The sequence below is a fragment of the Poromitra crassiceps genome (genome assembly GCF_964638095.1).
Source record: "Poromitra crassiceps genome assembly, chromosome: 1".
Lineage (NCBI taxonomy): Eukaryota > Metazoa > Chordata > Actinopteri > Beryciformes > Melamphaidae > Poromitra > Poromitra crassiceps.
The window spans coordinates 111,163,776-111,177,548 of NC_139623.1; the positions used below are offsets into that span (position 1 = coordinate 111,163,776).

The window sequence follows — 13,773 nt, forward strand, 5'->3', positions numbered from 1 at the left end:
ACTAAGTCACTAGACTCAGCCCTCAGTCTTAATCCGTTTCACTCCTGTAAGACTGAGAATATTACTATTTAAATCTTTGCATAACGTTAGGTGGCGCTGTTGGAAGCCTTGCATCGGAGAACCAATCATGAGTGTTGTGGGCCTGCTTTCTGGGGGCAGTTCTCATGCAGAACCGGTGTCTCGCAAAACATGTCGCATTTGCGGAGAAACATATGAATCACTTAGAAACAAACATAACCTGTTAATAGGACGTGTTTCATCCGGCCACGGCGGCTAGAGGTCTTTTCCCCAGCGATAAGCCCGACTTCCCAGGCTAACGTTAAGGTCTCATTATGCTTTCCGCATCAGCGAGGAACGCGAGTGTCCGCGCGGAAAAGTGACGTCAAATCAGCAGACACGCCCCTCCGCAAGGCTCCGTGCGGACGGTTTTCGACCGGCCGTGCGCACGGCGAATTTTGTAACTACGCGGACGCGGACGGGCGGACAAAGTGGAGTTTTCAAGACTCGCGCTCAATTCCGCCTGCAGAAACCCACACAGAGTATACAAGCTCCACACGTTTCCTCGTCGGATTCCGTGTCTCTCATTTCCGTGCGGCCGGCCAAAGCGTCAAGCATAATCCAGGCTACAGAGCCTGCTGATGACTTCACAGTAGCAAGCGGACCACTTCCGGGTAGGAAAAATTATTGTAAAATAAACCACAGCTATAAATTTTGTTTGGAGCATATCAGCTTCATGCTCTGTGTTAGGACTATGATAAATGGCATTGCCGCTACCAAATAAAATTCTAATAATATATGTAGGCGTGTCTGCTGCCGGCGATTCTCGCCGGGCTCGGAGACACAGTTTCTGACAGTGAAATTCCCAGACGTTTGGTGGCGCAGCTCACCAAACGTCTGGGAGCCGAGACTACTAAGTCACCAACCCCTAAGTCATCCAAGTCCAGCGCCAAGTTAAGTCACTAAGTCACCCAGGCCAAGTCAGGAAGCGCTAGCCGTAAGTCACCATATAAACCCCTAAGTCACCCAAGTCCGGAAGCGTGAGTCGCCGCAAGACGCCATAAGTCACTTAAGGCTGCTTTATGCTCACCATGCCGTGAAGGGCGCGGGGGTGGAGCGAGGGCCGGGCGCGTCAAATGACGTAAATTTGTTGGGCGTGGTTGGGCGCTACCTCCGTAGGGCGCCCACCGTGTACCTGAAGATTTTTCTCACAGCGCGACCTCCGCACGGCTTCTCTCCAAACATGGCCGCTTTCAAGCCACTGAGCCCTGAACACTGGGCTGTGTTTTCACCACATTTCTTGACCCATGTGGTAGGCTAAACTTTGATTTGCAACTGTTCGTTTTTAGTCATTTCACCAAGTAAATGTGTTGTGTTGAGAGCATGATTGAGAGAGATTAAAAGCAGCACAGAGTAGGCTATCAGGGCTGAGAACTGAAACGGCTATTCAGTAAAAACAAGTTTGATGATTAATTCATGTGCTGATGTGCGGTCGTTTGAGAGTTAAAGCGCACTCAGTACTGCACATAATAGCGTTTAATTGCGACTTTTTCACGGTCTGTTTTCACTATTACCATTGTACAATACATGCTGATCACTTGGCTGATCACTTCTGAGTATAAAAGCATCTGCCCCAGCGCGAGGTCCGCACGGTGACTCGCGGAGACTCGTGGAGCTCCACCCCACGGAGCTTGCTAGAGTATAATGAGCCCTTTAGTCACCAAGGCTGAAGGCCAGGCCAAGTTGGGAAGCTGTCGGAGTCACTGTAAGACGCCAAGTTAAGGGCCAATTAACTTCTGGAAATTAGATCTTCCTTTTGGGGGATTCTCTCTAGCCCAAATAGATGCCGCCCTCTCGCCTAAAGAGGAGCGCCATCTTACAATGGAGTCATACGCCAAAGTACTTGCCATGCACGCCACTTGCTAAATAAAGTCCCTTGTTAAACCCTTACTGACCGGTCTCTCATGATTGAATTGAGGTTTCCATACCAAATTTCAAGCTGAGAGAGAGGTCGTCATATCTGTATTACCTGATCAGTCCGTGACGTCAGTCAAGCCCTAGCGTGACGTCAGGCATGACATCAGTTGTCCTCAGTTCATGACATCAGGCATGACGTCAGTCCTCCCTAGTATATATAGCAAGGGTTCTACGTCACCCCCCACTCTGGCGGATCATAGCAGCAGCTGGTCTGTCAGTCTGCTAGCGGACGCGCTAGCAAAGACAACACTACAGTCAGTCAGTCCCTGCTCGTATAGGCTGCGCTGTGTGAAGCAGACCTCTCTGGATTAGAAAAGTAGGCTAAGGAGAGAAAACATTAGCCATAGCGTTTTGTCTGGTTTTCTGATTAAAAAGTGTTAGATCTTGGTTCACACCAAAAGCATCTAAGAAGCAGCGCTTCACGGAAGCGTGGAGCGGCCGGTGTGTTCCCTGTTTACAAGGACGCTCAAATGAGTCACTTTGTTGATGCAGTGTTGCCAGATATATGGTGAGTTTCCACCCCCATTTGGTGCTCCAGAGGGCCAGCAACCTGGCAACCCCACAATTTTTATGCCTCCGCCGGCGATAGCCAGGCGCCTTGACGGAATTTCATCAAATTTGCCTCAGACATCGACTTAGACTCAAGGATGATCTGATTAGATTTTGGTGGTCAAAGGTCAAGGTCACTGTGACCTCTTGAACGCCATTTTCAAGCTTTTTAACGCGATATCTCATGAATGCCTTGACGGAATTTAATCAAATTTGTCTCAAACATCGACTTGGACTCAAGGATGAACTGATTAGATTTTGGTGGTCAAAGGTCAAGGTCACAGTGACCTCTCAAACGCCATTTTCCAGCTTGTTAACGCGATATCTCACGAATGCCTTGATGGAATTTCATAAAATTTGCCTCAAACATCAACTTGGACTCAAGGATGAACTGATTCGATTTTGGTGGTCAAAGGTCAAAGGCTAAGGTCACTGTGACCTCTCGAACGCCATTTTCAAGCTTGTTAACGCGATATCTCAGGAATGCCTTGACGGAATTTCATCAAACTTGCCTCAAACATCGACTTGGACTCAAGGATGAACTGATTCGATTTTGGTGGTCAAAGGTCAAGGTCACTGTGACCACTCGGAACGCCATTTTCAAGCTTGTTAACGCGATATCTCAGGAATGCCTTGACGGAGTTTCATCAAATTTGCCTCAAACATCACTTGGACTCAAGGATGAACTGATTAGATTTTCGTGGTCAAAGGTCAAGGTCACTGTGACCTCACGAATGCCATTCCCAAGTTCGTTAAAGCGATATCTCAAGAACGGCTTGATAGAATTTCTTCTGATTTGGCTCAAACATCGACTTGGACGCAAAGATGAACTGATTCCATTTTGGTTATCAAAGGTCAAGGTCACTGTGACCTCTCGAATGCCATTTTCAAGCTTGTTAACGTGATATCTCAGGAATGTCTTGATGGAATTTCTTCGAATTTGCCTCAAACGTCCACTTTGACTCAAGGATGAACTGATTACATTTTGGTGGTCAAAGTTCACACACACCCAATTTCCAAGCTCTGTAACGCAACATCTCAGGAGCGCCTTGACGGAATTTCTTCCAATTTGCCTCAAATGGCGATTTGGACTCAAGAATTAACTAATGGCGGAGGCATAAGTCTGCGTTGCGGTCGTTCTAGTTTTACACAGCAGTGAGGGACGGTCTGAGCAGGTTTTGACAGTGAATTATGTATATCGGCTGCGAGCCGCCAACTAAAGCTTCTAAAGCCGCAAAATTCTTGTGAGCCGCGCAACGAGGAACTAGGTTATAGTCAATTGATTAATTCCTTATATCAGAGTGATGATTAGTTGGCGATAGGTTAATTCTACCAACAATTTTTTTTTTTTTTATTAACATTAATAATCAAATATTAATTTTTAACTTGAATGAATGTCAGCATTATGAACGAATATTATATCCGAATATTCGAGGACAGCCCTACTAACTGACAGTTTTAACTACAATGAGGAAGCACCAAATGTTCATTTTTGAACACATACTAACATGAGCCCCTTCTAAACATGCAGTGAGATCCAGATTATGACCAGCTGCTAGCCGGTCGGCCTGCATGTTTAGAAACAATTATCCGGTTTATGCCCACTCCCGCGAGTGCGGATCATGACCATCTGAGCCCCTAGTACAGGATCCGCATTGTTGGCAAAACGGCTGTTGTTTAACACTGGCAGCTCATGTTCTGGACCATGTATGTCTGAGTGGGCGGGTGGTTTAAATGGCACTTTACAAACCATTAATGTCCCTGTGCTATTTAATCATTTCATGAATGGACGTAGCGTTAGTTACGTGGCTGGATTATTTGGAAGAGAGCCAAATTAGGTGAGTAAACAAGTAAAAGTGCGAATTGTTTCTTTCTCCCCCATCTGCCAGTTTAAAAATGCAACAAGGAGATGATAGCCTACTACGGACCATTTCCAGCTGTTTCTAAACAAATACTCCTCGTGTCTAGAAAGGTAAAACCGGGAAATATCCTGCTCTGGCTAGCCGGACATGGTCCAGACTTCATGTTTAGAAGTGGCTATGGACACACACATTTCCACACTCAGTCTCACACACCCCCCCGCACATATGGTACGTTATATATGTATAAAGAGGCTTTTGTAAGTGTGGGAAGAGTCTGTCGCTCAGCATGAGGCACACACTTCAGGTTCAGATTGTTCACAAGTGACTGGAGAGAAATGTTCCAAAGATTTAATGTGAAAACATTCTCATTATGCTCAGCCCCATGCTGAGCTAAGAAGACACGAGTCATCTTGAAAAAGCATGGCTTGCTCTATGTGTGGGACGGTGTAAAATAATCACATTCAAAAAGTCGTTGTACACTGTGTGCCATCTGTTGGAAACACAATATGCATACCCAAAGGAATATTCATTTGCATTTCATCGTTATCTGTTTGTTCTTGTCCAGACTGTCCAGGATATAGTCCACTTCCTGAGGGGAGGAGAGAAGACCGAGGATGAAGGGTGAGTGACCCAGGGCCTTCTGGCTGCCGGGCCTCGCTTATCTCATCACTCATTTTGGTTTCATTCATTTGTTTTATTCATATTTCCTCACCTGCGGTTTTGAATTTGATTACCGTATTCTGATTAGAGTACATTCGAGACTGTGTCCCTGTCACCCTACACGTACTTTATGGGCAGTTAAACATGCTTTATTGGTCCAAATTCATTTGGTCATATAATAGGGATGGGTATTGCTAAGATTTCAACAGTAGCCTACTACTAGTTAGTTACTGATACTGCTGATGGATCTGGTACTTTAAGGGTATTCTTATCAGTTCTTTTTGTTAAATTAAGAATAGAAACCGTTGCAAAATCTTTAAATGGGTGTGTTCATAAATTCAATCTGACCATTTGATCTCAGATCAGAGTACAGATCAGTACAGTCAACAGATTTTACTCACAAAATATAACAAATAAAATATGGTCCATTATTATTCATTAAACTATCCAGCATTAATCTTTATGTAGCAATAATAAATAGGAAATCTATTAGTAGCACCCGTGCAACTGGAGACATTTCTCTTAGCACAATACATTTTAATACATATGCTAGCAAAACAATAGCACTACAGCCCTGTAATGTACATTATTTTGAAAATCTTCAAATGCAGTCAAGAAGTTTGCCTGAAAACATCTGGAATTTTAGAAATTGAAAATGTTCAGGAACCATGCCACAAGCTGTGAATCCAAGACAGTACCCCTTTCCTCAGAGGAAACACGTGATTCACAAAGTACAGTCAAACTACAATAGCTTGGCTACATAGAGCACAATACACACCAGCAACGAAATGGAGACATGACTTAACCTACAGAGCATATAATGCAATCTAACACTGCAAGGTGTACAACAGACACTAGATCAGGGGTGCCCGCACTTTTTGCGTTGCAAGCATTGACCTATATATAATGGACCAACATAGCTCATTGACTTTGACACAGCAAAATGAAGCTCACTTCCGGATATTGTTTGATTTCGTTTAATTGGTTGAATGAATTATGCTACACAGAAGTACGAGGAGAGGGGGGCGGCTGCCCCTAGCGGCTGCCGGGGGAGTTTCCGAATTTGCCCTGTCTACCTTATCGCCGTAATGCATTATGGATAGTCAGCTACTTTGGCTAATGTAGCGGCGAACGCTACTTACTTTACATTGCAGTAAAACGGCACTGAATGACCAAATTGATTTAACTTTTAACCATTTCGAGTAACACTGTTTCCATACGGACCCCCAGCTTTCGTTAGTTGTTTATAACGTGACTCTATTTAAAACGTTATAACATACTCCGGTTTCTGTGCTGAATCCAATGGTCTGAATGGTCTGAATACAGAGAAGGCTTAAGGCTTTATCTAACGGTATGAATAACGTTAAATGGTCCGCCATGTTATGGACGTTCGATGTATGGTATCTATATAGTTACGTGTGTCTACTAACATTATTAAAATATCATAAAGTAACGCTATTTTCTGATAATTTGCTCAACTATTACTTGCTACCTGATGCCTTGCGGCACATTGCTGCCTCTACCGGTCGGAAGTATTACTGTTCTTATTATCCGATGTTTGTCGTCAATTTTCCTTGAAATGGGGCTATCATTTGGAAAACGGAGCGCGTTAGAGCATGAAAAAGACTTGAAATTGTTTTTTCAGACCATACACTAATTTGGAAAGTGTTTATTTAAGACATAGACCGAGAGAGAAGTTGGCTCGTTTCCCATATAGTTGAATGGATGTTCCTGGGAGTGCTACACAAGCTGCGACCCCCACTGGCCATTTGAAAGAATGCAATTTCCGCATAGGCGTCAAAAATAGGCAGGCTGAAATGGGCACTGGTTGCAAGCTACTTCTAAAATCCCCATCTCAACATGATTGATCAACCCAACCGATACCGGAACTGCTTATCGATACCGATACTTATCGATACAACTCTCCATAATTTGGTGCAAAAATAAAGACATGACATGAAAAGATGTGAAAAGTTATTTTGTTGTTACTTTTTTTGCAGAAATAAATTCCTGAGTTTCATCATTGTGAATATGATGATTTATTACATTTAGGTCACCTTTGTAGTAGCCTGGGTGAACCCAGCCTTCAACGTGATGTCACAGACTATGCCTGTAATGTAAGTTTCGTGACTGATAGTACATAGAGGTCACATGGAGGCAAGGTTTACCCAGGCTACCTATGTAGTAGAAATGTGATTTTCTTTATTGAATCCCTATGAACAGAGAAAACGACTGTAGTTTTCCACATATCACTCTAAGGGGGATCCTACTACAACACCCACAATGCATTACGCTGGCTCGACTTACAAAAAACAAACCAAAAAGTTATGCTGTAGGGATAGAGCAAGCTGAGGCTTATTTTCATTTACAAAACGTCTTCCTCGTCAAGTCTGGATAAATCGCAACCGTTTCAAGAATTACGAAACAAGTGTTACTTTATGTGGACTCACGCTGTGTTGAACAGTGCTGTTGGATAGGCTACTAACGCTACAGGTAGTTGCAAGTTAACACCTAGCCCCATATGTTCTGCTCTGTTTTCCATATACACTTTCGAACGAGCGTCAGAACCGACTTCCATAAGTCAATTGGGGGACTCGGCCGTTCAAAACGCTCTCCTACCCGTCTCCGACGTCCGATTGCAGATCCGAATCCTCCTACGGAAGGCAGTAGTTTAGGCGGAGTTCTTAAAATGATACTGCTGTGTGAAACAACCGTTTAAAAGCAGTCTTTCCCCAGCCTGTGCTGAATTTACAGCAGGGTGTGTTTGATCTCACTATCATGGTGCACCGCTTGCACGCGGCGAGCAAACAACATTGCAGTCACACAGATACAGTGATCAAAGCATCAAATCCAGCGCACCTGGAAAGCAGAACATGTCATGAAATACTCAAACTCCCAAGGTCCCTTTCGGCACTAGGAAGCTTCTCCTCTCCTACACAGGCACAGGCTGTGGAAAGACTGCTTTTAAACGGTTGTTTCACGCAGCAGTATCACTTTTAACAACTCCGCCTAAGCTATTGCCTTCCATAGGAGGATTAATATGTCTTCGGATGTGCAATTGGACGTCGGAGACGGGTAGGAGAGCATTTTGAACGGCCGAGTCCCACAATTGACTTATGGAAGTCGGTGTGACGCTCGTTCGAGAGTGTATACGGAGAACATTATGGGGCTAGTTAACACCGTCTGTCACTGTCCGTTGTTGTTCTGTATTCAGAGTTGACAAAGTCAGCATAATATTCTGTTAGAAAACAGTGAGCTTCAGCAAAGCACCGTAAAGTTTATTGTTGCAACGCGAGGCGGAGATTTCTGTCTGTCTCCCTGATCATCACAAGCTCCAAGCTGCAGACATGTCTGTCTGGGCTAAACACTGGTCCATTCCCGCTGCTCGCAGCTCCTCTTCCAGACTCTGTTGTGTGATTCAACAGTGCAGTATTCGGCCTCCTATCATGAAACTAGGTTTCTTCCAAATATACAGTACTACTGATATTTAAAATCTTTTAATCCTGTTGCAAGCATAGTGACACAACAGGAGTGTAAACGTGCACGGTTTACGGCCCCAGGATGCAAAGCGGCGTTAGTTGTCATGGTAACCTAGCTCTCAAGAGCAGCAGACCGCGATCGACCAGCACGGTCTTTGCAATCGACTGTGATTGACGTATTTGGGCACCCCTGCACTGGATCATATCACAATGGAAATGTACATTGAGCATGGCATACAGTATGGGTATAGATGTAGACTAGAGAAAAAGTAGAGGGACGCACATCCAAACCTGAATAGGGCAGGTGCAGAGCTTGAGGCAGAAACTGACAAAAGAAAGCTCGCACACTGCAAGGCTCCAAGTTGGGTGTATTTATTTTACACCGGTAGTGGTAACGTTTCCTTTCACATATGCAGATTTCTTCCTCAGGAACTTCTACCACTTTGGAACTCACTTAAATTAGTAGCACAATGGCCCGGGGCTCTAACAAATTTAAGCTTTGTTAAAAACACAGAAGAGCTTTGTGACGTGTGACGTCACAATCTAGCTTTCAACAACATGGTGGCGCTCAGTTTCGAAACAGGGCAAAAACAGGCAAATACATTTTAGTTTTGCAGCCAATGTAGGTGTAATTCACATTTGATTGTAGGGTTCTGTCTTACCCAAGGTACAAAGCAAACAAACCACACTTGTATTGTTCAATGCTTCATCTCCACTTTAAATCCATACACGGAGCTTTTAAACTGGTTAGGAAATCCTGTTGCCTCTATGCAAAAGTTAATTTCCAACACGGACAGGAATGCCCCACCACAGCTAAAGCTGGGGATTGGCAAGGACCTCATGGGTATACATGGGTGACGATACCATGCACCGGCCCTATGCTAGGTTTCGACCTGGCCTTGTTTAATTCTAAGCTTTTCCTGTCACATGACCGAGTTGACCCACTTGACTGCGTCATGTGACTACTTAAGTTGGCGTCTTTCTACCACCACCGGTGTAAAATAAATACACTCAACTTGGAGCCTTGCAGTGTGCGAGCTTTCTTTTCTTTTGATAGATGTAGACTAGCGCAGGAGTTCCCAAACTTGGGTACAAGCAGAATGCCAGAATAAATAATGAAAATAAATGAAATGTTAAAATAAATCTGCTGAGGAGGAGTCACTAATTGCAACTCTTTCACTCCATTTCTTATTTTTTTATGTTATATTGTTCAAAAGGTGGGTTACCATTCATTCATTGCATCCTATGCCATAGTTTCCCTTGCAGTTTTCTAAGCAAAAATGTTGTAGTTGGGTAAACTCAGGGAAAGGGGGACTGAAGCCAAACAAGTTTGGGACTCACTAGACTAGAGGATGCAAGTGAGTGCACTGGCGCTGGATACCACCAAGTAGTCATAGTGACAATGAAATTATGGATTAAATAAGCGGATTTGTAACTGCTGCTGTGATGGACAAGGGAATATGAACGGAAAGAAAAATGAGTGATTGAGAGGCTGAATTCAGTCCTCTGTATTTTGTCCTCAGTTTGTGGCTGTAAGCAGTGTGTACTTTGTCACTGGCCTGGTTAAATAAATAGGTCAGAATTCCACCTGCTTTGAGATTAACCCTTTACAATACAAACTTTATCAAGTGTTAACATGCAAATGAGACAACTTTTCTAATCATAGGTTTTCAGAACTCAAATGTGCAATATGTTAATACATGTCAATGATCAATACTAATTTATTCATCATCTTCAATATTTTTCTCAAATTGAGCTTGACACTGCTGTAACTCTGCCATTTCCATTTTATTTTGCAGGCCTGAAATGGTAGCTAAAGGAGAGGTGAGAAAACATTCATTTTCACATCCCTACTGTTACTGCGTGTGTATACTGTATATATACACACATTATCGCAGTAGCACCTCTGTGTGCACTCTTGGGCATTTTTACATCGTCATTCCATTTTTCTAAAGCCATTTGATTTGATTGGAGTGTTCACTTTCCTCCTCCAGTGCAGTAATGTACACCCCTGCTGCAGCAAGCTCAGTAATTACACTGTGTCCCTAAGTGATTTTCATCCCCTGCCTCATTACTGGCAAATGGAAGGCAATTTCCTTTCTGCTATGAAATCTCTCTGTCTGTGGCCCACTCTCGGCTTCCTCCTAGCGTCTCATCTTATTTATTCTCTCCGCTGTCTCTCCCACGGCAGGAACGTTTTGAGAGTTTCAATCCACCGGCTGCAGTGGCTGGGAGCTTACCAAATTTACACTTAATTGCTTTCGTGTATCTGTGTGGCTCAATGGGTAGAGCATGGCACTAGGGCTGTCAAAATTGGCCCAAAATCATATTCTAATATTTCCTCTAAACAAAACATATTCGTTCGAATATATTCTATAAGTAAGGGATAATGTATTGTGAGCCGGTGATTACTGGCGAAATAATGACCGACAGGTGAATGATTGAGCCCGACGCGCAGCGGAGGGCTTAATCATTCACCTAAAGGTCATTATTTCCAGTAATCACCGGCTCACTATACATTATCCCGCTTAGAACACGGACTACAACTAAATTATTTCAGTAATCTGACAAAAATAATTATTCAAATAGATTTTTTAATAGCGTTTTCAACGACAAAGCGGTTTCATTCGTAATTGGCACACAAGACACCACAGCTGCAACTGGTTGGCCTAATTAGTAGTGTCTGCAGACAAAATGCTCTTACCAACTGATTAATCCAGGTGTGGCAGAGCAGCGGTCGGTTGTCGAGAAATAATGACCAGTGAATCTTGTTGATTGACCAATCAGAATCGAGTATTCAAGAGAGCCGTGTTCTAAGCTTATATAACTACTTGGTATATTTATTTGAACTTACAGCACTAGTACAGTAGTAGCTAGTCTCAACGCCAGACCCATGAGAGTTCTTACGCTGATACACTACGTTACTGCATGCTGCAGAGCTCTCTCTGGGTCTGGGATACTTTCTCTCAGCCGGCTGGTTTATGGGAGGGAACCGTTCACTTGGCCAGTGATGGATTCAGTCCTCCCTAATCAGTAACGACTTTGCGATCAGACGACACGGGAGGCGCAGCCCATTTTTCTAACCGCTCTCTCATCGGTGCTACGACCTGTCACTCATTCAATTTCAACCCGCCTTCAAAAACCAGCAGTGGCTGTGAAGTGGCACAGACTAATTTATGTAGTATGCGGAGCGCAGCGATTCAATGTGATATTTGAGTCTGGGGAGAGACTACACTTTTGTAATGTTTTTAAATAACCAGGCAAACGATGTATGTTTTTATGTTGCCCTCTTGGCCAGTTTTTTTTTTACCTGGTTAAATGTAAAAAAAAAAAAAAAAAAAAATCATAATCATGAAAAAAAATCTAATATTAATTTTCATATTAAAATATTCTTTATATTTTTATATTTGAATATGTATTCGAATATAGAATATTCTTTGACAGCCCTACATGGCACTAATACCCCTTTTCCACTGGTACTTTTTTCTTTCCAATACACATTTGAATATGCTGAGATGGACATTCTCTGGAGTCTCTGTGGCTGGTGTACCTCTGTAGGTCTTCTGCTATGACTCCTCTGTGAACTGCCCCTCTCTGTAGCTGGTGTACCACAGTCTTCTGTTGTGACTCCCTCTCTGTGAACTGACCCCTCAGGCAAGAAGAAAATATGGCGCCTATCTTGCCCTGGGATTCACAGTGAATGTGGTAGGAGATGAGGGGAGACTGTGAGAGCAAAATGATTGACAGTATGAAGTGCAGTGTAAAACAGGCTCATTGCAGCCACTAATATAATGATAAGACTTAATGCTCCCATAAATGGACTTCATCTTTCTTGAGAAATATCTGCACTTTTTTTTGCACAGTTTGAACTTTCATTTGTTAGTTTTGAAAATATGTGCAGTACAAAACAGGCTCATTGCAGCCACTAATACAGTGATAGTGACTTGAACATCAACATCACTGATGACACGTCCCAGCGCATGCTGTAGCATGTATACTGAAGCCTACAATCCTGGCTCCCCCTGGCCAGTGACACTTAGGAATAGACTAGGTGACAACCAAGTATAGTTTGGTGACAAGCTGGAGAGACAGTTGATGGTCGGAGAGACGGCATCCGGTACGGGATGGGTTTTAGCACCCCAGCCTGGCTCTCTCGTGAGGGAGAAATCCACAAACGCTACGGATCAGCCTCCTGAAAATCTGCGTAAACATCGGCGCGGCCTGGGGTCCTTCAGGCTAGAGCGACGTGCTCGGCGTAGGTGAATGACGTGCAGCGCACAGGCCTCCTTGAGGCATCCTCCCTGCCCATGGTACGGCATGGTAGGATTGCCTTTTTCCGCAGGAGGTTCTGGTGAGACGAAGGAGGTGCCCGGCCTGGAATCACCCCACAGGGCCTTAGACCTCCATGCACCGAAGGTCTTGCAATACTGCGGTGTAGCACTAAACTCTATTGCAGCGGATTGGGCATGATCAACCCTTCCGTGGGCAACGTTGCAGACAGAGTAGGAAGGCTGATCCGTGAGCGGCTGCTTCTGGGACGCGGGTCGGGGTCTAATCGGCCTCGGCTGTGTCTACTGGGCGAGGGTGTATGATGTTGTCAGACCCGAAACACCCCACGACCCCAGTCAACATCACTGATGACGCGTCCCAGCGCATGCTGAAGCATGTATACTGAAACGAACTCACAATAAAGAGTAGAGCCCGACCGATATTATCGGCCGATATTGGCCGATAACCGATATATCGGTATCGGCCGATATGTTGGCCGATATGCCGATATTTTTTTATTTTGTATTCTTTAAGTCATAGACAACATGTTGTGTATATTTGATCTTTTTTCTTAATTCAAGTTATATTTTATATTTGTTATATTTGTGTTTTTGTATTTCTAGTTATTTATAATTATTAAATCCCCAGTTAAGTTTACTGTTTCATTGCATTGATGTCAATTTGGACAATAAAGTTTATTGATAAGCTGTAAAATATCCTGCCTACATTACATATCTCAAGTCATGTCAAGTCATATCTTTGTCAAGTGTTTGATATTTGAGGGATCATTGTAAAAACATTGTGTAATATAATGGTGTATATTTAATATAAGAATATCGACAGATATATCCATATCGGACTTTTTTACTCCCTAATATCGGCATCGGCCTCAAAAATCCAGTATCGGTCGGGCTGTAAAAAAGAGGCTTCATATTAATTGCCAAATATTTGTAGCCTACTTGTTTCTGTTTTGCACAGGT

At 43.5% G+C, this 13,773-nt stretch overlaps 1 protein-coding gene across 1 annotated transcript in view; it reads left to right on the forward strand.

Annotated features, from left to right (window-relative positions):
• dpy19l1l (dpy-19-like 1, like (H. sapiens)) overlaps window positions 1-13,773 on the forward strand; it is a gene marked incomplete at both ends in the record, with an annotated part of 93,504 nt that overhangs the window by 65,388 nt on the left and 14,343 nt on the right. The window contains 2 exons of the mRNA XM_083649427.1: window positions 4,951-5,006; window positions 10,324-10,348. Of these exons, the coding sequence (XP_083505553.1) occupies window positions 4,951-5,006; window positions 10,324-10,348 (81 nt within the window). The remainder of the gene's footprint in view (window positions 1-4,950; window positions 5,007-10,323; window positions 10,349-13,773) is intronic.